Genomic DNA, 24,652 nt, shown 5'->3' on the forward strand with positions numbered 1-24,652 from the left:
TGCTACACATGGATGGATGGCTCGGCTGCAAATCTCTCTGGCAGCACGTGAGTACAGATTTGATGTGGTAGCTACAACTCTGAGCTACACATAACAGCCCAACAGTGAGTACAACTTCAACCGTTTATTTTCTGTGGAATGCTGATCAATTATCTGCTCACCAACAGTGTATATATCAACACATCCAATATTCATGTAAGCCTAATTGCCACTAGCAGTTCAACAAGATTTCAATATCTGATGGACATATCTACTTGATATATTAGAATGGACACTACCCATAAGTAATGGGAACCCGTCAATTAATTGTGGCTACATTGTTGCATAGTCCTCTCAAGTGCAGCATAGGTGAACTCTGATACTTAATGATCACTACTACAGTGTCTCAAATATATATTTTTGTTGAATGCCTCCTTATCAGTTACTATCTGATGGAAATTGAATAACTGTTTACGCCAGACGCGGCGACCCATCTGAAGAGCAGAGACATATATATATATATATATATATATATACCACTTTTTTTCTCCAGCCTAGTAGAATTGTCTGCGGTCCCTGGGACTATATCTCTCTCATCTGATTTATCACTTGCCATTTATCTCCAATTGAGCAGTATTACTATACCACTATATAGTGGATCCCTCTCATGTCCCCATTTTTGAGCTTTTCTTTTTTGCAACTTTTCCCACTTAGACGGTGGTACTTTCACCTGTAGTTACAGGGAACCACCGCATGGTGTGGAAATCTTTAGGATTATTGATAGCAGTGGGGGTTTTATATGTGCTTGGGGTGGGGGGTCTCTTTGTGTTGTGTGGAGGGTGAATGGGTGAGTTATGGACTTAGATCTCCTTATTGGATGATCAAGCTCCAGTTTTCAATTTGTCACTGATTTTTGCCGTCTCGCTTTTGTGAGTGTTTTCTCAGGTCACTTCTAGGGTACTATACCATTATTGGTTACCTGTGTGTTTTTAATGCCTTTTATGCTCTATTTTCTGATATTTAATAAAACGTAGTAATAACTCTTAAGGGTGTGCAGCAGTCATTTTTCTTTTTTTGTTTTTTTCTCTCTTGGTACCTATTAAAACTACAGAACAACATATTTTAATAGGTAGTGCAAACAAAGAATGTTTTAATAAGTAATGCATACTGCAATCTCACTTCTGTAGCTTATGTAATGTAGCACCACAGAACACAAAAACGTCAGGATACTCTGATATGCAATTTTAAACGTTTTCTGTTTAGGAGTTAAGGAGCAATGGCTGGATACAAAGATAACAAAGAATTTGTTGTTGGACAAAGATACAGTCATGTGATTGTGGGCAAGTCCAGGAGGTTGGTAGCCAAGTTGGAAGAACAGTACTCCAAGTCCAAATAAAGGCAGTCTCGTCCCTCTTTCCAGCAGAAATGGAGAGGACACAGATCCATTAATCTGTACTCTTGCACTCAGAGCACTGTATAGCAGTTGTATCCACCTTATAAATCTTGGTCCTATTCCAAATTGTTCTAAACAGGCTCATAGGCATTCCCATTCTATACTATCGAAGGCTTTAGTTGCATCTATTCCCTATATTATCCACAGGTAGTTGTAAGTTTAGAAACAGTCGTCTAATATTATTAGCTGCTGATCTATTTGGGATAAATCCCAACTGATCCCGATGTATTAATTTGCCAACATACTTTGAGAGTCTAATTGATAATATTTTTGCCAAAAGTTTGACATCAGATGTCATCAGAGAAATAGGACGATATGCATCAGGCTTGGTTGAATCTTTTCCTGGTTTCAGAATAGAGATGATCACTGCTTCATTCATCGAGGGGGGCAAAGACCCCTCTTCGAAAGCATGGTTAAAAACTGAAAGTAAATCAGGCAGCAGCATCTCTCCATATATTTTATACGTTTCCCCCGGTAGACCATCTGATCCAGGTGATTTGTTATTAGTTAAATTTGCTGCTGCCTCTCTCAGTTCCTCCAATGTTAGTGGTCTCTCTAATACCTCTTTATCCTCTTCTAGTAGTTTTGGCAAATTAATCATCTGTAGAAAGATTTCCATATCTCCTTCCTGAGCTTTCTTCCGACTCTAATGCCGCATACAGACGGTCGTTTTTTGTGATGAAAAAAAATGACGTTTTTGAAAACGTCATTTAAAATGATAGTGTGTGGGGAAAATGTCGTTTTATGTCTTCAGAAAAACGACCAAAAAAAAATTCGAACATGCTCGAATTTTTTGTGTCGTTTTTCAAAATGTCATTTTTTGTGTCAATGAAAATGATAGTGTGTGGGCAAAACGACGTTTTTAAACCCGCACATGCCCAGAAGCAAGTTTTGAGACGGGAGGTAAAACTACCGTTCATAATGGAGTAAGCACATTCATCACGCTGTAACAGACAAAAAAGCACGAATCATCTTTTACTAACAAGTAACCAGCTAAAAGCAGCCTCAAGGCGAATAGAACTTCCCCTTTAGAGTGCCGTCACTTTGTTCATCATTTTTCAAAATGATGGTGTGTATGCTACATCGTTTTTGAAAATGAAGTTTCAAAAATGTCGTTTTTTTTCATCACTTCAAACGTCATTTTTTTTTCATCACAAAAAACGATCGTCTGTTTGCGGCATTATATAGTTCCTGGTAGAACGCCCGGAACACCTCCAAAATCTCAGGTGTATTATTAACCTTCCTATCTGAGGGAGCTTGCATTTCATATATAAAAGTAGTGGACTTCTGCGTCCTAACCACAGAGGCCAATATATGTCCCGTTCCTTCTGCCTCCTCAAAATAGGGTTGCTGTAAAAAAATAAAATATTTTCTGCTCTCTTTATAGTTGTGCATATTTTTCTTTACTATGTATCCATTGGGTTTGGGCATCTTTAGTAGGGTTAATTATCTAGGATGCCTCCGCTTGCATCATATAATCAGCCAGAGTTTTTTCCCATTTTCTAAACTGCTTCTTTTTTTTTTATATTTGTGTAATAAAGAGTCCTCTGAGGTAAGCTTTCTGTGCATCCCAATATATTAGGGGTGAGACTGTGGATCTATTGATTTGCTGAAAAATATTAATCTGTACAGCGGCACAGACACACGACACCTACAGAATGGAGGATAGACTGCACCTGCCTACAAGCTGCTGCCGGTATCAACAGAACACATACAGACTAGCGATGGAAAGACATGAGTCTAAACAGGCATATGTACTGTATATAATGTGAGATGGCCTGTGTGACCAAGAAGTTGTAGGTTGGTCTGCCCTCTTATACTTCCTAAAACTCCCTATTTGATTACCAAACTTGGTGTCCTGAAAAATGCTGGTGTTGAATTGCAGGATTGAAAAGGACGACTCTCGACATTCTCAGCACATTTACAGATTTGTTTAACAATGTGCTCAGGATTCAAGGCTTCACATGGCAGTGGAAAAGTTGAGCCAAGGTAAACCTAATTGTACCCAATTCAGACTGCTGCTTCACTGTTCTCTAGAAAAAGAAAGGTTTGCTGTAATTGCAGTTTGAATGCCCCCAAAGTAAAAAAAAACAACAAAAAAACGTACTAACTGCTCTTACATTTTAAAAGGTACACAATTTATGTGCTCTTTTATTGTGAGCATTTTTATACTTGCATCTGCATTGCGATTTTGTTTTTCCAGTAAAGGTCAGCAAACACGTAAGGTCTTTTTTTTCTCTTGATTTATATTTCTCTTTCTACATCTCCCTACTAGGTGCTATGTATTTTTCCTGATGGCAGAGATATGTGTGAAATGGAAAAATGAGAAAGGAGCAGCGACATTCATGGGGGGGGGGGGGGGGCTTTAATAGGCAGAAATACAGTGACACAAAATGTTTTGTTCTCCAAAAATAATTTATACACATACACTACTTAATGGCCCTTTAATGTTTATTTTATTAAATTGTTTTTTATGCCTCGTACACACGGCCGGACTTTCCAGGAAAAAAAGTCAGACAGGCTTTTTTTCTCTGAAAGCCCGGCCGTGTGTAGCTTCCATCTGACTTTTTTTGTCGGAAGTCCAATGGACCTTAGATAGAGAACCTGTTCTTTCCGTCGAACTTCCAACAGATTCACGGCAGACTTTTCCATGGTCAAAAGTCTGACCGTGTGTACGAGGCATAACAGTGTTTTCTGCTTCCTTGTGGCTTCTGTGAACCCTTGCTCCTTTTTCATCTCACTTTAGTTTATTTGGAATGAGCAATGCCTGTTAGTTGCAGTCACGAGCACTGCTCTATTCACACTACAAATCCCGTAGACCCTAGTCCATCTCAGGAGTGGGTAAGAGAGGGTGACTATGTTCCTACATACAGTGGGATCATGAAGAACAGTAAGTCGCATCACAGCAGAAAAAAAGATGTTTGGAGATTTGGAGGAGACCAAGAACAACAGAAAGTTTGCTTTTGAGTTAAGAATACATGAATATAATAAAATAAAATAAAAACTTTAAGTGCCAAAATTGGGGCTGTCGGCAGTTATAGATGCTTTTTAGGCCCTGTACACACGAGGAGACATGTCCGATGAAAACGGTCCGCGGACTGTTTTCATCGGACATGTCTCCTGGGAGCTTTTGGTCTGATGTGTGTACACACCATCAGACCAAAATCCCTGCGGACAGAGAACGCGGTGACGTAGAAGACACCAACGTTCTCAAACATGGAAGTGCAATGCTTCCACGCATGCGTCGAATCAATTCGACGAATGCGCGGGATTTCGGGATGTCCGCTGGTTAGTACGTCTAACCAGCGGACATGTCCGACGGACAGGTTTCCAGCGGATACGTTTCTAAGCATGCTAAGAAACTTTTGTCCTCTGGAAACCTGTCCGCTAGGCCAGGAAACCTGTCCGATAGGCCGTACACACGACCGAACATGTCCGATGAAACTGGTCCGCGGACCAGTTTCATCGGACATGTTCAGTCGTGTGTACGGGGCCTAAGAGTGCCGATTTGAACTTTTTGTTTTCAGCAAATATGTATAACTAAATGTATTTGTTTGATTTTTCCTCTAATAAAAGGGAGAGTAAATTAATTCTTCTCTGTCATGCATCACCTTCAGCTACTTATTTTAAGCTTGTTTTATATTTTTTAAATACCAAAGAAGCCCAGACTTTTCTGATGTTAATGTAATGCATTTAGCAACGTGTGACCTTAATAATCTTCCATTTTACTTTGCCTTGGGTTGTATGCGATTATAATGTGATGTACAGTAGCAGTAGTAGTAGTAGCCATTTAGGAATTACAAATGCACAAATATGAAACAATTACATTCAAGCCGCAGGTGATGCTTGCTTAATTTCATCATAGTAAGGAGTTTGAAGCAGGATGATTCCCAGCAGTGTGATAGTGGATGCAAACATTGTGTTTCTCTCTGCTGTCAATGGCTCTTTAACAGCTGTGTGGAGTTAATGATGTTTAAAAAAACACTTCATTAGATGTAGTTCCTTGGCTTAGGATGCAAGTCAGTTAACCGGTACAGAACATCATCCGCATGTGTTATAAGTGCAGCTGCAGGGTCCTGTCACAGACACAGAAATCAACATTTTCTGGAGGGATTTGTGACTGAGTCACAGTAAATCCTTGGAGGTTGTGATGCCCTACTTGGGAACATTTTATTGTAAAAATATGGCAGCTGAACAGCTCTAGAGGATGGCCTGTCTTATATAAAATGATTGTTATATAATTAAAAATGTCTCCTGAGAAGTGTACAACTTTTTAAATGTGTTATACCTTAGCAGACACTTTCCATGTTGCCAGTTGCCACTATACATATAGGTTAAAGAAACGTGAAGAAGATTGTATTTGTATACATGTATGGGTGGTCGTTGCTCAAGAAGCTCTGCATTGTTGGTTGGGGAATTTTGTGTTTTCTGTCACTTTTACAAGCAGCTTTTCACCAACATGGACAATTTAAACAGAGCATACAATGAAAAAATGTCAATGCAGAGATTGATTCAATAAAACAGTAGAGCATGTTTACTTTGCAAAGTAAGTTTTCACTTAGCTTAGTGATGGGGTGAAATTTTTTTTTTTGCAAAAAGTGCACAACCACATGCAGGACAAACAAAAAAACAATGTTTACATGGTTAAAGGTAGTAGAGCTTTATCTAGTTCACTAAGCTAAGGGAAAACTCCCTTGCAAGGTAGACATTCACTTTGCTAAGTGAAGTGCCTATACTGCTTTAGTAAACCAATGCCAGACAATTAGGCAGCTGACATTCTCTGCAAAATCATTTTGTAAAAGTTCTCTAATCTTCCATCTGTTTCACTGAGACTGCCTATCACACTGGAGAATTTAACTACTTCTTGCCTGTGCTATAGCCGAGCGACGGCTACAGCACAGGCTTGGTTTACCAGGAGTGTATCCATGGACATCCTCTTGTGATCGCACTGCCTGCCAGCCCCTGTGGCACACTGACGGCACGCTGTGTGATCACCGAGTCCTTCTGACTCAGCTAATCATAGATCTAAGTAAATGGCCAATCACAGCGGCCCTTAACCACGTGATCAGCTGTCAGCCAATCACAGCTGATCACAGGATGTAAACACAAGTTGCCTATGGGCTTTTCTTTCCTCACACTGATGGCGTGAGGAGAGAAGAAGAAAGCAGATAACTTTTGTTAAAGGGACATCGGCACTGATAATCAGGGCACTGGTTATCAGTGTCTAATTATCAGTGCATTCCCACCAGTGCTGCCAATCATTGCCCACCAGTGCTGCCAATCAGTGCCCATCAGTGCCACCTCATTAGTGTCACCTATATCAGTGCTGCCTATAAGTGCCACCTATCAGTGCCTATCAGTGCTGTCAGTGCTACCTCTGTGCCCTTCAGTGCCACCTACCAGTGCAGCCTCCTCATCAGTGATCATCAGTGCCACCTCATCAGTGTCCATCATTGCCACTCATCAGTGCCATCCATCAGTGCCGCCTCATCAGTGCCCATCAGGAGGAAAAATATCTGTTTGCAATATTTTATAACAAACTATGACAATTATTATCTTTTTTTCATGACCGTGCAATTGTCATTCAAAGTGTGACAGCGCTGAAAGCTTAAAATTGGCCTGGGCAGCAAGGGGGTAATAGTTCCCAGTAGGAAAGTGGTTAATGGAAGGCATAAGATGGAGTGGAGTCAATCTCAACTTTTACAGCAATGGTTGAGATTTGTATACAGTACGTTCAGTAACCTGGGTTCCTGAATCTACAAATCATATTGACTTGTAATTTTTGCTGACCATAACCTTCATTTACTGTATGTATTACTTATCATACACAGAGTTTGAATTACCTAGGCTTGTGATTCAAGAAACTCTGACTCAAAAATGAATCTCCTAATAACATAGTTTCCTGCAAAGAAGAAACGAAATACCTCGCCTGCTGCCTTGTGCAGGAAAGCTTCCATTAAGAGCCAAACATTTCTTGTTTATTGAAGAGGATTTGCCACCTGAAGTTTTTCCAAAAAATTACACTTTCAGGAAAGTCAATGTAACATGTTCTTTGTAGTGCTTAGTGGTATCTACCATCAAGAACCCTATGTCACTTCAGGACACAGCATTGATGCAGGGGTTGGCGGGAAGAACTACAGTGTAAAGTGGAGAAAACAGCAGATGGACACCCCTAAAGGGGTCAGTTACTGAAAAACCTCAGGTGGTGACTCCTCTTTACTTTTGAGTGGTATTCAGCAGTGTGGGCAGTGGAAGGGGTATTTAGTTTTTTTCTTTGCTGGTAACTTGAAATACTTTCATATAGAAAATGAGTTTCTGTTTTAAGGAATTTTGCTTTATTCTTATTTTCTTGTAGGTATTGTGGCTGTCCTGTTTTGCGGAGTCACCCAAGCACATTACACCTATAACAACCTTTCTGAAGAGTCCAAGATGAGAACTAAACAGGTAGGACTATAATACTTATTACTGATATACTAGACTTAAAACTATTTAACAAAACATGCTACCTGTATCTGGTAGAAGATAGCTGGGATGATATACTTGCTGCCTTTTACAACACCTACAATTTGTCATTGAAGGCTTATGGAGCAACGAAACTGTCTCTCTATGTCGAATTTTTATGTCTCTCTATGTCGAATCTTCATGTCTCCATTGTCGAATCTTTTCTCTCTATGTCAAATCTTTTCTCTCTATGTCGAATCTTCATGTCTCTATAATGTCGAATCTTTTCTCTTTATGTAGAATAATATTGGACTAATAGAGTTAAGATTAGGCACATTCGACCGCAATGAAAACGAAAATAAAACATTTGTTTATGTCGGATCTTTCTGTTTTCGTTTTCTGTGCTTTCGTTATCGTTTTAACAAACAATAACGAAAGTACCTGAAATTCGGACGAAAAAGCATTTGGACGAAAACGAATGCACATGTCTAGTAATTGTCCCAGAGCTGTCACACTTTGGTAGGTAGAGCCTGAAGTCTGGAGTGACTATGAGCTCAGATGGGGACTTGCTTTGCCCCACATGGGCAAAGCCCAGGTTTACACTAAATACCACTATCCAAAGTTTTCATAAAGACCACTTGAAAAATATGTAATAATGTGTGTATGTACACAGTCTGTTGGAACATAATTTTTGTAATAAACTGTAAATAAGAAATAATACCTCTGTGCTGCTTCTGTGTAGAACAAATCCACAGTGTATGAACGAATTTGTATAAAAAGAAACTCAAACTATATATATATGCATTTGCCAAATGTGGTTATTGCAAACACCGCACTGTTCCCACCAGTAACAAAATAATAATGTTGAAGTGTTGTGCATACCAGAAAAAAATAAACCTGATACTGTAAAACAAATAACCTCAAGTGACCCATGATAAAAATATATCAAATCAACACATTAAATCAAATCCACACTATGCTTTAGAATAGTTCAAGAAAAGTAAAATGCATGTGTGCATGTATTCCAAACCTAAGGAAGTCTACAACCATACCATCTATGAAACATTGGTTTTCTAGAATAGATGAAATTAGAATAATGGAAAATATGACAGCCTTATTCTATGGTAGAGAAGAGAAATGTATGGAAACCTGGCGACCATGGACGACCTTTACCTGTACACATCAATATGATGTTTTTTTTTTTTGCTTGGCTTTCAATAATTTTGAGTGCGGAAGGCCTTGGTTGGCAGGGGCTGCTGTTTATACGTTTAGTTATAAAAAAAATATATATTTGAATAAAGAATTATATTTAAAAAAAAAATGCATGTGTGCTAAAAAGTGCATAATCGTACATATCAAATGATGAATAAGGTGTCTAGTTTTCTTACTTCAGTGCAGGCAGCTTCAGCATTTAAACAAATAGTGTTCTTCCACCTAATCATGACACCTCATTGCTCCCAGTATTCTCACCTCAATGAGTAATCAAATACACATTTGATTACATATAGAAATCCTCCTGCATCGATGTTTATCCACTTGTGGTCCTTTTCAGTTGATTTGGATATCCTCTGCTGTTGGTACTTTTTTTAAGACTCCCTCACATGCACTTATCCATATGTTAGGGTAAAAATTAAGTGACCTCCCATAGTATATATTGTCAGTAAAAAGTATTTTATTAACCACTTCAATACCCAGCCATAGTCATATGACGTCCACAGATGGGATCTCCCATCCTGGGTGGATGTCATATGACGTCCTCGGCTTTCTGCCGCTACTGCGGGCCCCCAGGGGCCCGCAGAGCGGCGATCGGGGATTCGTTGTGTCCCTCGGGACACAGCCTTTCCCCAATGGGGGTAATGGAGTGGTGGTGGCGGCGGAGCTTCCGGTGTAGCATACCGGATTCCTAATGCAGAGCTGCAGCAGCGGCGTGCACAGCAGCCGCGTGTGCCCCGGGGGCGCGCAACGTGGCGATCGGGGATCCGGTGTGTCCCTCGGGACACAGCCGATCCCCGATGGGGTAATTGTAGCGGTGGCGTTTCCGGTAAGTTACCGGTAATGCAGAGCAATGCAGCGGCGTGCACGGCGCCTGCGCACTCCCCTGGGGGCGCGCAGTGCGTCGATCTGGGCTGAGGCTGTTCACATGGATACAGCCCAGCCCAGATCAGGGTAAAGCACGTGACCGGCTGTGTCCTTGTGGTAATGTAAATGAAAAATAAGATGAAGCAGAGCCAGTTGAAATACAATTCCACTGTTTTCAATCGCATCCCAAATAAATCTGAAAAATTATAGGAAAAGATGCCCCTGGTTTAGTATGGATTGGAATATAACAATATGGAATGCCAATCATGTGTATATAAAAGTAGAAATATTTATTACATCAAATATACAGAGAATACATAAAATACACAATAAAAAGTTTAAGATCAAAAAACTGTCATGCAAGTTTGTTTGCCTGAACACACTCCGATGTTGACAGACAGGTCAATACATAAGGGAGCGGTTGAAAACCGACATGTTTCGGCAAACAAGTGGCTGGATTTGTTTACTGCGCATATGTTTAACTCCTTCTTCAGAATTTGTACATAGGTAAAGGGCACTTAGGGCCTGATCCACAAAAACCCTGCGTAACTTAACTTTTGACATTTAAGTTACACCGCCGCAAAATCTCTACCTAAGTGCCCGATCCACAAAGCACTTACCTAGAAATTTTGAGCGGTGTAACTTAAGTGCCTCCGTCGCAAGGCGGTCCTCCTCTCCGGGGGGCGTTTAAAATTTAAATGAGGCGCGCTCCCGCGCTGGCCATACTGCGCATGCGTGTGACGTAATTTTCCCGACGTGCAGCGCGCGAACGTAATTTACGCCGGGCTTTGTGGATTGCGACGGGACACTAAAGTTGCGACGGGTGAAAAAAAAAAAAAGCGCCGGGAAAACAAAAACAAAAAAGACAAATTGTCAGCGTCGCTCGGCATGCATTCCTGAGAGGAAGAACTCCATGCCAATTTTCAAAGAAAAAACCGGCATGGGTTCCCCCCCTAGGAGCATACCAGGCCCTTAGGTCTGGTATGGGTTGTAAGGAGACCCCCCCTACGCCAAAAAATCGACGTAGGGGGTCCCCCTACAATCCATACCAGACCCGTATCCAAAGCACGCTACCCGGCCGGTCAGGAATGGGAGTGGGGACGAGCGAGCGCCCCCCCCTCCTGAGCCGTGCCAGGCCGCATGCCCTCAACATGGGGGGGTTGGGTGCTCTGGGGCAGGGGGGCGCACTGCGGGCCCCCCCACCCCAGAGCACCCTGTCCCCATGTTGATGAGGACAGGACCTCTTCCCGACAACCCTTGCCGTTGGTTGTCGGGGTCTGCGGGCGGGGGCTTATCGGAATCTGGGAGTCCCCTTTAATCACGCTCCGGTAGGTACCCACATGATGGGTGCCTACCCACGTGCACCCACCACGTGGGTACCTACCGGAGCATGATGGGACGGTGATGCCTATATAAATGGGATGCAAGGCGCGCTTCCATCATTGCAGTGAGAAGAGGCGACGTGTCAACATCGGAAGAAGGGAGAAGAAGCACATGACGTCACAGAAGACCGCGCTGGCTGCCTGTTAGTAATTGAGCTAACACACGAAGATAGCAGGCAGCCAGCGCTGAAGAAGAAGGCACCGGACAGCTGCAGAAGAACCGGGGTGCGCCGAGTCAACAGCGGAGAGCGGCGAAGATAGAAGACCCCCGGAGAGCGGAGAAGACCCCCGGAGAGCGTAGAAGACCCCCCCCCCCGGAGAGCGGAAGAAGAAACCCCCCCCGGAGAGCGGAGAAGACCCCCGGAGAGTGGAAAAGAAGAAGCCCCCCCTGGTATTAGAGCTAATAAAGAAGACAGGGGGGGCATCCGGAGCAGACTAATAAATTATTTTAAAAACCCTTGTGTTGTGTGTTTAATAACTTTAACTTTTTGCCTCCAGGTGAATGGGTAGGGGTACGATGTACCCCATATCCATTCACTTAGGGTGGGGGGCCAGTATCTGGGGGCCCCCTTATTAAAGGGGACTCCCAGATTCCGATAAGCCCCCGCCCGCAGACCCCGACAACCAACGCCAAGGGTTGTCGGGAAGAGGTCCTGTCCTCATCAACATGGGGACAGGGTGCTCTGGGGTGGGGGGGCCCGCAGTGCGCCCCCCTGCCCCAGAGCACCCAACCCCCCCATGTTGAGGGCATGCGGCCTGGCACGGCTCAGGAGGGGGGGCGCTCGCTCGTCCCCACTCCCATTCCTGAACGGCCGGGTAGCGTGCTTTGGATACGGGTCTGGTATGGATTGTAGGGGGACCCCCTACGTCGATTTTTTCGGCGTAGGGGGGTCTCCTTACAACCCATACCAGACCTAAGGGCCTGGTATGCTCCTGGGGGGGAACCCATGCCGGTTTTGATTTTACAAATTGCTGTGGAGTTCTCCCTCGGGAATGCATACCAAATGCCGTCGCTTGAATGTGCTTTTACATGGTGTTACTAACTTTACACCATGTAAAACCAGCCCTAATTTTACACTTGCAAACTAAAACTTACGGCGAAAAAACGAAGCTGAAAAGCTTTGTGGATCGCCCTAAGTGCTAATTTGCATACCAGAAGCGGCATTTCGACTCAAAATGCCCCCAGCGGCGGATGCGGTACTGCATCCTAAGATCCGGCAGTGTAAGTCCCTTACAGATGTCGGATCTTCTGCCTAACTTTGGAAAACTGATTCTGTGGATCAGTTCCAAAGTTAGAACCAGGGATACGACGGCTTACGCCGGCGTATCCCTTTTGAGGATATGGCCCTTAGTTTTTCTATTGAAAGAAAATAGTAAAAAGCATGGTATGAGTATAGCAATAAGTACAATTGTTTTTGTTGATTTTAGTCCCTCATAACTAGCATGATTCACATAGGCATTAGATACACAACATCCAGCAATAAACAATAAGTTGTACAAAGAAATCTAAATAATAAAGTAAAGATAGAAAAAAATTTAAAGAAAATGTATATGTACAAAAATACTTACATCTCACAAATGTTTACACACATAGAAGAGGTTCAGGAAAGTCATGACACAGAATGGAGGGACCCCTGAGGGATAGCAAACCCAGCACGGATGCGATGCACATAAATGTGGCAAATTGCTAAAACACCTGGCCTCTTTGGAGTATAAGAAGGTAACCAGGTACTATTGAAGTCTGTTGGGAGTAGGGACCCACACAGCCCACCAATGTTCGCAAGGACAGCACACACTAAGACAATGCAAAATCTATAAATGGATATACAAAAGAAATATACTAAGATCGATTTCAGAACGAAATAGTTTCACAGTCCAGGTGGGAATTATAACCCCAGCTGGTGATAAGTATATCAGGGGTTCAAAGAGTAGTGTCTCAGTACCTTGCCTCTCTGGTTGTTTAGTATGCCTGGGTCCTGGCTATGCAGCAATGTGAAAGAGAGCCAGCCCAGGTTAAATAGTGAGTCCATATGGTTCTAAGCCAATCAAAAGGCTCTAAGATTACCTTGCGGTAATGAGACAACCACATGTGTAAATGTGCTGGGACTAGTTGTTCCTCTCCTATGTTCCTGGACCTTCCGTTCATTGCAGTCTGTCTTTCACCTTTATCTTCTCACATTTACCTCAGCAACCTCTATTTTATTTAACAGTGAGGCCTCGTACACACGACAGAGATTCTCGGCAGAATTCGCCGAGAAACTCGGTCAAAACCCGGATTCTGCCGAGAATCTCTGTCGTCTGTACAGTTTTGGCTCGATGGAGCCGCCGAGGAGCTCGACGAGAAAATAGAGAACATGTTCTCTATTTTCTCGTTGGCCGCGTTGTTCTATAGGAGAAGGCGGCCCGCCGAGCTCCTCGGCGGCTTCATCCCAAAACGAGACGAGGAACTCGACGTGCCAAGCACGTCGAGTTCCTCTGTCGTGTGTACGGGGCCTCACTCTGCATTTCTATAGCAACGATCACTCTGCATTTTCTATGGCAACGGTCAACCTTCCTTTCTCTATGGCAACGGTCACTCTGCATTTTCTATGTAGACCATTTGGTTCAGAATATTATTTTTCTTGTTTTCTTCCCCTAAAACCTAGGTGCGTCGTATGGTCAGGTGTGTCTTTATGAGCGAAAAATACGATATTTTGTTAGTGTTTCCTTTAGCATTGAACATGGGGAAATAGGCTTTACTTTGTATCTTCATAAAAAAAGGCTCTCTTCCCCACACATGCCATACATACCCGGTAGACAAAACTGTATTTTCTAGAAAGATTTACTCATATTGCTGTCACAGTGCTGTATTCTTGTTTCTGGGAAAATTAAAGGTTGGAAACATCAGTTGCATTGTGTTTGGACATAGCAGAATTGATGGAGCAGTTAACCTATGTCCCTTAAATTTTTCTTGTATTAAAGCATCCTGCAGAGCCGCAGCATGAGTTTCTGCATATATATTAAAAGACAAAGGCAAACTATATTTAGGACGTGTTAAAAAATAAGATGTACCCACCACTGTTTTTATTACAGTCAAGGTTATACCTTCCCCTATTGACAGGTTCGATTGGTAACCATTTGTTATTTTTGTGCATAGAGAAATATCTGTTTCCTTTAGCATTGAACATGGGAAAATAGGCGTTACTTTGTTTCTTCATAAAAAAGGCTCCCTCCCAAGACAGGTCACCCATATCAGGTAAAAAATATATATATATTTTCTACTACTGTTTACTCATATTGCTGCCACAGTGCTGTATTCTTGTTTCTGGGAACATTGAAGGTTGGAAACTTAAAGCGGAGGTTCCGCAGACAATCTTTTTTTTTTTTTTGTGTACATACAATGAGCTTTTAGATCACAAACAGGTACTCACTTGTTCCGTGACAAAGAGCATCCCCTGTCCGTTTTCTTAGATAAGATAAAGTTATAAAACCCGATGCTGGCATTTCCCATTTTGCATGTGGGCATTGTAACGCCCACAAGCACTGATTTCCTGGAAGCGGTGAATGCACGGCTCCCGGCATTCTCCGTTCTTTCCTGTGCATGAGCCGTGTTTACGGCGACCTGTGCCGTAAACTTCCTGGTTGCTATCACAACGGGCGACGTCATTGAAAGTACACGCCCCATTGTGATGGCATTCGCTGGACGGCATTCCGCATTGTCTCCGGGGAAGCATGACACCGTCCTCCCAGGAGACATTGCGGCGCTGGGGAAGAGTGGAGACGCCTACTCCCGTGGGAGAAAACCCCGGAAGTCAAACTTTAAACAGCGATTTTTACGGTATTGTAAACACCTAAAAAAAAATCGGCTTATGTAGATGTAGTGGTGCGATGATTAGCATGATATAGTGTTGTAATTTAGGGTGAACCTCTGCTTTAAGTTGCATTGTGTTTTGAACTGATGGAGCAGTTAACCTATATCCCTTTATTTTTCTTGTATTGATGCATCTTGCAGTGCTACGTCATGCGTTTGTGCATATATATTAAAGTCAAATGCAAACTATTTATAGTAAGAGTTATAAAACATGATATACCAACCACTGTTTCTTACAGTGTTTCCTTCCTTATTAACAGCTTGGATCGGCAACCTCTATTTGCAAATGTTGTGCAATAGAGAAATATCTGTGCTGGCCCTGTGTCTGAGGACCTATACATACATGTTAGAATAGCCTTATACAGGTGCTGATATTTTTTAGGCTGTAACTTGCAGCAATCAGAAGTAATTTTGCCTTGATCTGACTTTAGTACCTCTTTAAGACACAATTAAACATTGCATATATAATGCAGTTTGTCACTATCATTAACAAAACACTTTATTTTTTAGAGTCCCCCTGTAACTTTTTTACCTGTTTTTCCTGATGGTGTTTTTTTTTTTCATATTCCTTTTAACAGACCAAACTGTGCAGCAAAAGTAACAGTTGGGGGGGTTGGGAGAAATCATTTAACACTGACATGAGTCAGTGCTTACAATGGCCAGCTATTATTTGTGTAAAACTTTTTTATCCCAAAACTGCTCAAATATGTTAGGACAGGAAGTATGTTACTGGCCTGATCACCAGGTGAAAAAACAAGAAAACAAATGCAGCTATCAAATATAGGGATTGGTAACCTTCAATATATGATATTATAGTTTTTGAATTTAATACTGCTTTGAAGGAGAATGTTGGGGTTTCTAAAGAAAAACAAAACACATACTGTATATATGCTGCAGCATTTCTTCGATGCAACAGATGTCCCACTTTGGCTCTAAGACTGGGAATTGAGTCGCTGATCACTCAGTTTTCAGTCTGCTCTGAGGGGAGAGCAGTGACTGTCAGTCACTGCTCCCCGCCCTGTCCCTAAAACACTCACTGGAAAGAATGGCTGGAGAAGAGACAGGTGCAGTTGCAGTTCGCACTGAGAGCTGAAGCCAGCTGTGAATCAGGCAGCTGCGTGGATCCAGATAATATAGTCAGGATCCTTCCAGAGTCTAGGGCAGCTCTGTCACATCAGCAAACAGTGGACTATAGCCCACTGTCGGCTTATCCTGGGTCACAAGAGAGAATAAGTAAGTGCAATTCTTTGACCCACAAGAGAATCTGACTTGTAATCAGTGAAATCACTGTAAAGCTATTAAAACGTTTAGGTTCTGTGTTAAAATACTGTAGCAACAACTAAAAAAAAAAATCACCAACTAAATAATTATATAAATAGCTTTAGTAACAACCAATAGCAAACACAGATGTATACAAATGTCAAGACATGCACAAGACACACATGTACAGTTCAAACAGGTATGGTCTGCAATTTTATTCAGCAAGGCAGCAAACAGTTTCCATGCAGGAGGGTTTTGTACAGCATGGCCATAGCATAAAACAACCAAACTAACTAATCTTGGCAACTATGAATCACTAACTAAACGCCTGACTAACAGGGTGCCCCCTACTGGGGTCCCTAAAAAAAATAGGCATATTTTGTACATTTGTGGTGTTCTGTACAGTGTTTTCACCCAGAGTAAGACTGTCACAGCAGAGCATGCAAGATTCCAGAGTATCAGTCAACTCACTTATATAAAGGCCTATGGACTCCTGAAACTAATAATGAGGTCTGGCTACCAGGTAAGATGTGGACCTAGGAACAGAGGGCCAGATTCACGTAGAAATGGGCTATGCTGCGGCGGCGTAACGTATCACATTTACATTACACCGCCGCAAGTTTACAGCGTAAGTGCCTGATTCACAAAGCACTTACCTGTAAACTTGCGGCGGCGTAGCGTAAATCCGCCCGGCGCAAGCCCGCCTAATTCAAATGGGGCGGGGACCATTTAAATTAGGCACGTTCCCGCGCCGAACGTACTGCGCATGTTCCGTCCCTAAAATTTCCCGACGTGCATTGCGCTAAATGACGTCGCAATGACGTCATTGGTTTCGACGTTAACGTAAATGGTGTACAGCGCCATTCACGGACGACTTACGCAAACGACGTGAAATTTTTAAATTTGACGCGGGAACGACGGCCATACTTAACATTGGTTAGACCACCTAGAGGGCATGCTTAGTTTTACGCGACGTATCTCTACGGAAACAACGTAAATTTAGAGCGACGGGCAAAGCAGACATTCGTGAATCGGCGTAACTAGTCATTTGCATATTCTACGCCGACCACAATGGAATCGACACCTAGCGGCCGGCCTAGAATTGCAGCCTAAGATCCGACGGTGTAAGTCACTTACACCTGTCGGATCTTAGGGCTATCTATGCGTAACCTGATTCTATGAATCAGGCACATAGATACGACAATCGTATCTCAGAGATACGACGGCGTATCAGGAGATACGCCGTCGTATCTCTTTTGTGAATCTGGCCCAGAGACTTTATTCCACCCAAAGCTCTACAGAGCCTCCAGTCTCCAGGATGGAGAACAGAACTTTCTGGGACAACAAAGTTTTTTTCCACATCAGCTATAAACCCTAGAGCTTATATTATGTTGCCCATGCATTGTTGTTTGTTTTCCTTTATGTAATTGTGTCCCTTCCTCACTTTGAAGCTAGGCAATGCTCTGTATTCCTAGTCCCACCCTCCTTTCAGTTTGTCCTTCGTTTTTATTCTGCGCACATGTAATTGCTAGAGCTAGACATGCTATGAATTGTTAACCTATCTTTAAAGTGTTCTATAAACTGCGAGATGTTATTTGAATCAAGTAAATTACAGCTATCTAGACTATTATATAGTTTAATCTTAAAAGGTCTTAAAAGGTCAGTCCATCCACAACTGATATTTTCAGAAAAAGATAAACAGAAAATAACCCACCTACGTTTAAAGTGAAAAAGCAACTTTTGCTGTAGTGATCACCTACAATTCAGAGTTATCCACATACAGTAATTCTGTTCCACCCCAAAATATCCTAGTTAAAAAAAAACCTGAGCCCAAGCTGTCATGGACCCCCCCCCCCCCATAAGAGCAGCATCACTGCACCAGTCCAGGCCAAGTACTAATACAGGGGGAGGTGTCTTTCAAAGACAAGGTAGAGTTTTACTTTAGGGCTGAGGGTCCAGCAGTGACATCTCCCTGTCTGAAATTTTCCCATCTGTGAAGTCTATTATCTGCTGCAGGAGGTGTCTAATGTTTTTTGTTTAATCCATGTTTTAACATACATTGAATGTTTTTTTTGTTTTGTTTTTTGCTTTTTTTGTATTGAAATTGAAGGAATTTCTGTATTAATCATTATTGTATCAATACCAGAAAATCCTTTACTCAGATCTCTTATATTTATGTTGCAGTTCACAAATCTAGACAGTTTTTTGCTGGAAAATGTATAGATATGAAATGTACCTTTTTTTTTTTTTACTTAAATGTAGGCTTTATTAAATAAAACACATTGTAAAATAATTGTCAGCCAATATAATGGCATAATGCAAGATAATCATGGGATAATATAAGCAGTATTTATTTCCTGTCATGGAGTACTATGACTATATGTGGGATTGAGAGTCAACCATGCATCACGTTGGGTATTTAAATTTGATGAGTGACTTTTTAGTATGTTTACCAGGTGCCATCTTTTGGCATTTCTCATCGGATGGTATAATATCACAAGCATTTCAAATGAATAATCAGTTAAATGTCAGGATTGTTTTTGTGGCAAATTATTTTTAATAAAGTATTAACCTGTCTGTTTCTTTTTAGCTTAAGCCATTTCATTAACTCATTTATGTGCTGCATATTTTGAGGGTGTTTAAGCTTGGAATGAAAAAAAAAAATGCAAATGACATTTGAATTAATCTCTTCAAATTACATGAAAATAATTAATAGTATTCATCCAGATGGATGGATGTAAATAATCTCTTAGACAGAAAACTCATCAAAGGTGTATTTTTTTTTAATTGCTAATTTCCAGAGTTCAGAAACTGACAATATCATTAAAACATTATGTAATTTTGCAAAGGGTACTGATATGAGTTTAATCATTATTAATTGTATGTTTTTGTGCCATGCATATTTTACAGTAAAAATAAACACTGTTTGCTCCATACTACAGAACAAATCTGTGACATCTGGATTCTGGCAGAAAGATCCTGAGTAAATGTGGTCTGTACTGCATCTCAGCTCATGTAGACATGCATGTGCTTATGTTGGTAGAAGTTATTATTATTTTTACACGATTTATATCGCGCCAAAGGTGCACTCAACTAAACCCCCTGTGCAGCTCCCGTTTCTTGATGTGGGACTGTTAATCCAGTGCTTCCAAGTGCTCTGGTCCCCTATCACACCTCTTCTGCATCCTGAAAGCACCTCGCCACTGGACAGCCAATAAGAATTGTCCATGTCATGCAGGCAGTGACGTGGTCACACGATGAAGTAAAGGGAAGTAAACCGAAAAAGAGAGAAGGCTCGAGATTGGAGCGCCATGTGACCACAATTTCAGTTATGTAAAATGGGCATTTAGAAAGTTGTTTTTTTCAGCAGAGGGAGGTGTAAGATGGGCTTTAAATGCTACGTTCACATTTTAGAAAAAAAATAATAAGTGCGCTTATTTTTGCAAGGAAAACAAATGTGCGTTTATTATTTTTTCCACAGGAGCCTGCAAAGCAATGCACCCACAATTAGTACATCACAGGTGCAACGTCAGGCTCCTGCAAACTTTTTCTAGCTCTCTGCCTGTACTATTTGTATGGGCTTTCAGTTGAAGATCTGAAGCAAGTGTTAGTGGACTAGGAGTGCACTGATTACTGCACTTGTGTTTATTGATAACTACAACTCTGCTTCCCACTGTGGCAGATGGAACTTGTAATTTATTTATTCACAGCTGTGCCAATTTTAAAATGACAGTGACTGTGGTGGAAATGAACCCCCACACACTGTTACGAGGAGGGGGGGGGGGTCAATGAACCCAGGGGCTAAATATGCATGTAACATTTTGCTAAAGGTGGAGTTAGCCTTTGAGTTATTTTTACTGAAGGACTTGTCATGGTTCTGTGTGTCTTCTAATATGTAAAACCCAATAAAACTAAATTTATAAAAGAAAAATGATTTTCACGACAAAAGTGAACTAAATGTTGAAATATGTCTAGATGTGCCCTAACCTATTAGAATCTGCATGTTTTTTGAATGAGTTAATACTTCGTACACAATCCTTTATTGGTAATGACAGCTTCAAGACGCCTCCTGTATGGTGAAACTAGATGGTAGATGGCAGCAGATTTTTATCAAATAAGTCTTGGTACATTTTTCCATTCATCCTTCCTTCAATGCAATGAACTTTGCCAGTACTGTATGCTGAAAAACAACCCCCCACCATAATGTTCTCACCCCAAACTTCACTGCTGGTATGGCGTTTCTGTTCTGAGTGATGTGCAGTGCCATTTCACCTCCAAACATGGCATCCAAAGAGTTCAATTTTGGTCTCATCTGATCAGACTACATTCTGCCAGTTTTCACAGGTCTTGCATGGTGAGCATGCATGCAAGCCATGGCAGTTGAGTGCATTACTTATTGTTTTATTTAAAAACAATTATACCTGCTAATTCTAGGTCTTTCTGAAGCTCTCCACAAACTGTCCTTGGGTCTTGGACAACTCTTTTGATAGTATTTTTCACTCCCCTGTTATAAATCTTGTGAGAAGCACCTTGTCGTGACTGGTTTATGGTGAAATTATGTTCTTTCTACTTCCGAATTATGGCCCCAACAGTGCTCACTGGAACATTTAGAAATCCTTCTGTAACCGATCCATCAGTATGTTTTACAAAAATAAGGGTGTGAAGGTCTTGAAAGAGCACTTTGCTTTTACCCATTATGAAATGTTTCTGACACATTGATAATCTTGGTACCTTTTTATAGGCCATCAGTTGAGACTGAACCAGCTGATATTAATTTACACTAACAAGGGGCAGGATTGCTTTCCAATTACTGATAGATTTCAGCTGGTGTTTTGGCTCTCCATGCCTTTTTGCATTTCCCTTTCCTTATGTGTTCAGTACTATAACTTCATTTCTGAACTCATTTGTTTTGGTTTCTTTGGATGTATGGATTGCCTGGATGTTACCGACATGTGTTAAAAATTTCATATCAATAGCACCTTTAGAAATATATTTACCTAGAAAAATGGTGACGTGTCCAATACTTATTTTACCCGCTGTGTACAGTTTATCTGTGCATTTAGCTGTTTGCATAGTTTATTTTTTTGTAATTTAAGTCAGGATATGTATATCTATGATATAAAATACCAGACATCTAATTTCCTTCATGCACAACTATGCTATTAAAACAATCCCTGCAAAGTATACAACTGAAAAGTGTATTAAAAAAAAAACATGAAATGTTAACCCCAAAAGCCCATGCACTGAAATTTAAAATGTTATATCAAATTATTGGTTGAGGTTTATTGTGAAATGTATATCCAAACAATCATACCTAGATAAAAGAACTGCTTCCTACTGACTTTTCTGCTCAGTGAGGGGCTCTTTACCCAGTGTCAATTGTAACAGGATTTACAGACTGGTGAGAGATGCAAGTTTCTGCCAAGGGTTTGTGGCTCATTATTGTGTTGGCTCACAGCGGTGTAGCCTTGGAATGTGCATGATAAGGAATAATATTACTGCTCAATTACAGTGAGATATGAAGGCAAGGTCACCTCCAGCATGTGTCTTCTTATCATAATTATTTAGAAATAATGAATATGCTTGCTATAAAAACAAAGAAGATGCTGACTTTTTGCATTGTTAGAGCTATCACATAGAGACTTGCAAGTTTTTAAATCCCGTTTTAACATAATGAGCTGTTAAAATTGTTTCAAAATCAGGCTGAAAAAAAAATTGTCTTCTGTGACTGAGGGTTCCATTACAGTTAGATTTTATTTTCTGTAAGACTTCTTATAAATTAAAAATAAATTCTGTATTTATGTCCTTTCTGCTATCATGTAATTTAAAGGATTAGTACATATACACTTTCAGCCTCAGTAGTGACGCATAGAGATTGCGGTTTGACAGCATTCCTAAAGTCTACAGTCTGGGGTTTATTAAAGTAATTGTGCAGTAAATGGTCACATTATAAAACAACTCATCCTACTTTAAAATAGAAATAAAAGGCAAAACATTTGTGTATAGATATAAAAATATATATTTAAATACCCCCTTGTTCTCCCTTTTTTTTTTATAAGTTATATAAGTTGAAAAAAGACACAAGTTCATCCAGACCAATTTTTTTTTTTAAATAACATCATACAATCCAATATACCCATTCTACATCCACAGTTGATCCAGAGGCTGGCGAAAAACCCCAGCAAAGCATGATTCAATTTGCTACAGCAGGGGAAAAAAAATCCTTCCTGATCCCCCGAGAGGCAATCCTATTTTCCCTGGATCAACTTTACCTATAAATGTTAGTACCCAGTTATATTATGTACATTTAGGAAAGTATCCAGGCCTTTCTTAAAGCAGTCTACTGAGCTGGCTAGAACCAGCTCTGAAGGGGAGTCTATTCCACATTTTCACAGCTCTTGCAGGAAAAGAAACCTTTATGTATTTGGAGATGAAATCTCTTTTCCTCTAGACATAAAAAGTGCCCCCTTGTCCTTAGTGTTGACCGTAAAGTGAATAACAACACCAAGTTCACTTATATATTTGTACATGTTGACCACATACCCCCTGTTCTAAGAGCTGGGGGAGGAGAAGCAACAATACACTCAACTTCCCAGTGAAAGTCTGTGTGGGGGGTTTGATCATTGGATCAGAGCAGGATGAGTTCCCAGCATAGCTAGAGAACTGACCACAATGTGGCCTCCTGCTTATTGTGGTCAGTTTTTAATAGGAAATCAGAGGGACTGACAGGAACACCAAGGATTTCACACAAAGAAGAAAATACAATAGAGAACAGGAAACATTTTTTTCTGTACATGGTACAGCAGACATATATCAGGAATATGAATTGTTGGGTTTATGTACTCATTTCACTCCTCTATGGCTGAATCCAGTTCTCCAGGAATTCCAATCCATTCCCAAGCCAGTGGTGGGGGCTTCTAGAGGTATAGTAAATAATGGTTACATTTGTAAAGGGGGTGCCGTGCTTCCCTTTAACAGATTGAAACTCCAATTTGGGCTCCCTAACTCCCACTTGTTTGGATATCTGCAACTTCACAATGTCTTCTCTCAGTTTGCACCCATTTCATGTCTCATTTAGTTGGAATCATTACTGTGAGAGGAGTCCTTAGTTAAACCTTTATTCAAAATCTAGAAGTTGCTTCTACCTTAAGTCCATGTTGGTCTGGAAGGACTTCCTTCCAAGTGGCGGGTGGATATTTCAGATATGGATAAGGAAGACTGGGAGAAAATATGAGAATATCCCTATCTCTAGTTAGTGGCTGTTGCAGTTTCAGTTGGGTGCAGTTTGCAGTTTGCAGTTTGCAGTTTAACCACTTATCGCAAATCACTGTAGCTGTACGTCAAAACTGTGATGCTATATTAAGAACTGACCTAGGACATCTACTATCTAGAGTGGAGGCGATAGAGGAGAGGTCGGATAAACAGGACCAGGAGTCAAATAATTTAAGGGAACAAATTTCACAGATACAACTAAATCAGAGAAATGTTCTATACAGGTTGGAAGACCAGGAGAATAGAAACAGAAGACAAAATTTGAGAATCTGATCGATCCCAGAGGTAACGAGGGAAGATTTGAGAAAAATTATGAATGGAATATTAATCCTTTTGTTGGTTAGAGCTCCAGAGGAATCGCTAAAGATTGAGAGGGTCCATCGAGTAGGAAAACCAGGTTGGAGGATGGGGGGTGTGGGAGGGAGGAGGGGGGGTGGGTGCTGCCTCACTGTTTTTGTAATAAATAAAGGGAAACCTTCCTGGGCCGATGGGGAAAGAAGGCATCGAAAAAAAGGAAAAAGAGTAAAGAGAGGCTGTGATGTCAGTAATTAAGTTTATGTCTTACAATGTCAGAGGTCTTAATTCCCCCACTAGGAGGCATAAGTTATTAAGAGAGCCTAGAAGGAACAGAGCGGAGGTAGTATTCCTGCAGGAAACTCATCTGACCTTGGAATCTAACGTTAAAATATATTCCTCAGATTTCCCGACATGGTACTATGGGGATACCATTTCAAAACGAGCAAGGGGCGTGCAAAAGGAGTGCGTTTTACTTTGGAGGACAGGATGATGGACGCAGAGGGCAGATTTCTTTTTCTGAAGGGGAAGTTAGGGGAGATGGAGTGTACCATGGTGAATATATACGCCCCCAATGCAAACCCAACTAAATATTTCAGTGATATTCTAGGGAAGTTGAAGGATTTCAAGGCAGGAAAGGTA

General features: G+C 41.2%; 1 protein-coding gene across 1 annotated transcript in view; it reads left to right on the top strand.

Annotated features, from left to right (window-relative positions):
- The window catches only part of SLC9A9 (solute carrier family 9 member A9), an 876,572-nt gene that overhangs the window by 319,572 nt on the left and 532,348 nt on the right, over positions 1-24,652 (top strand). The window contains exon 9 of the mRNA XM_040349109.1: positions 7,788-7,876. Coding sequence (XP_040205043.1) covers positions 7,788-7,876 — 89 coding nt within the window. The remainder of the gene's footprint in view (positions 1-7,787; positions 7,877-24,652) is intronic.

The sequence above is a fragment of the Rana temporaria genome, chromosome 4, assembly GCF_905171775.1.
Source record: "Rana temporaria chromosome 4, aRanTem1.1, whole genome shotgun sequence".
NCBI lineage: Eukaryota > Metazoa > Chordata > Amphibia > Anura > Ranidae > Rana > Rana temporaria.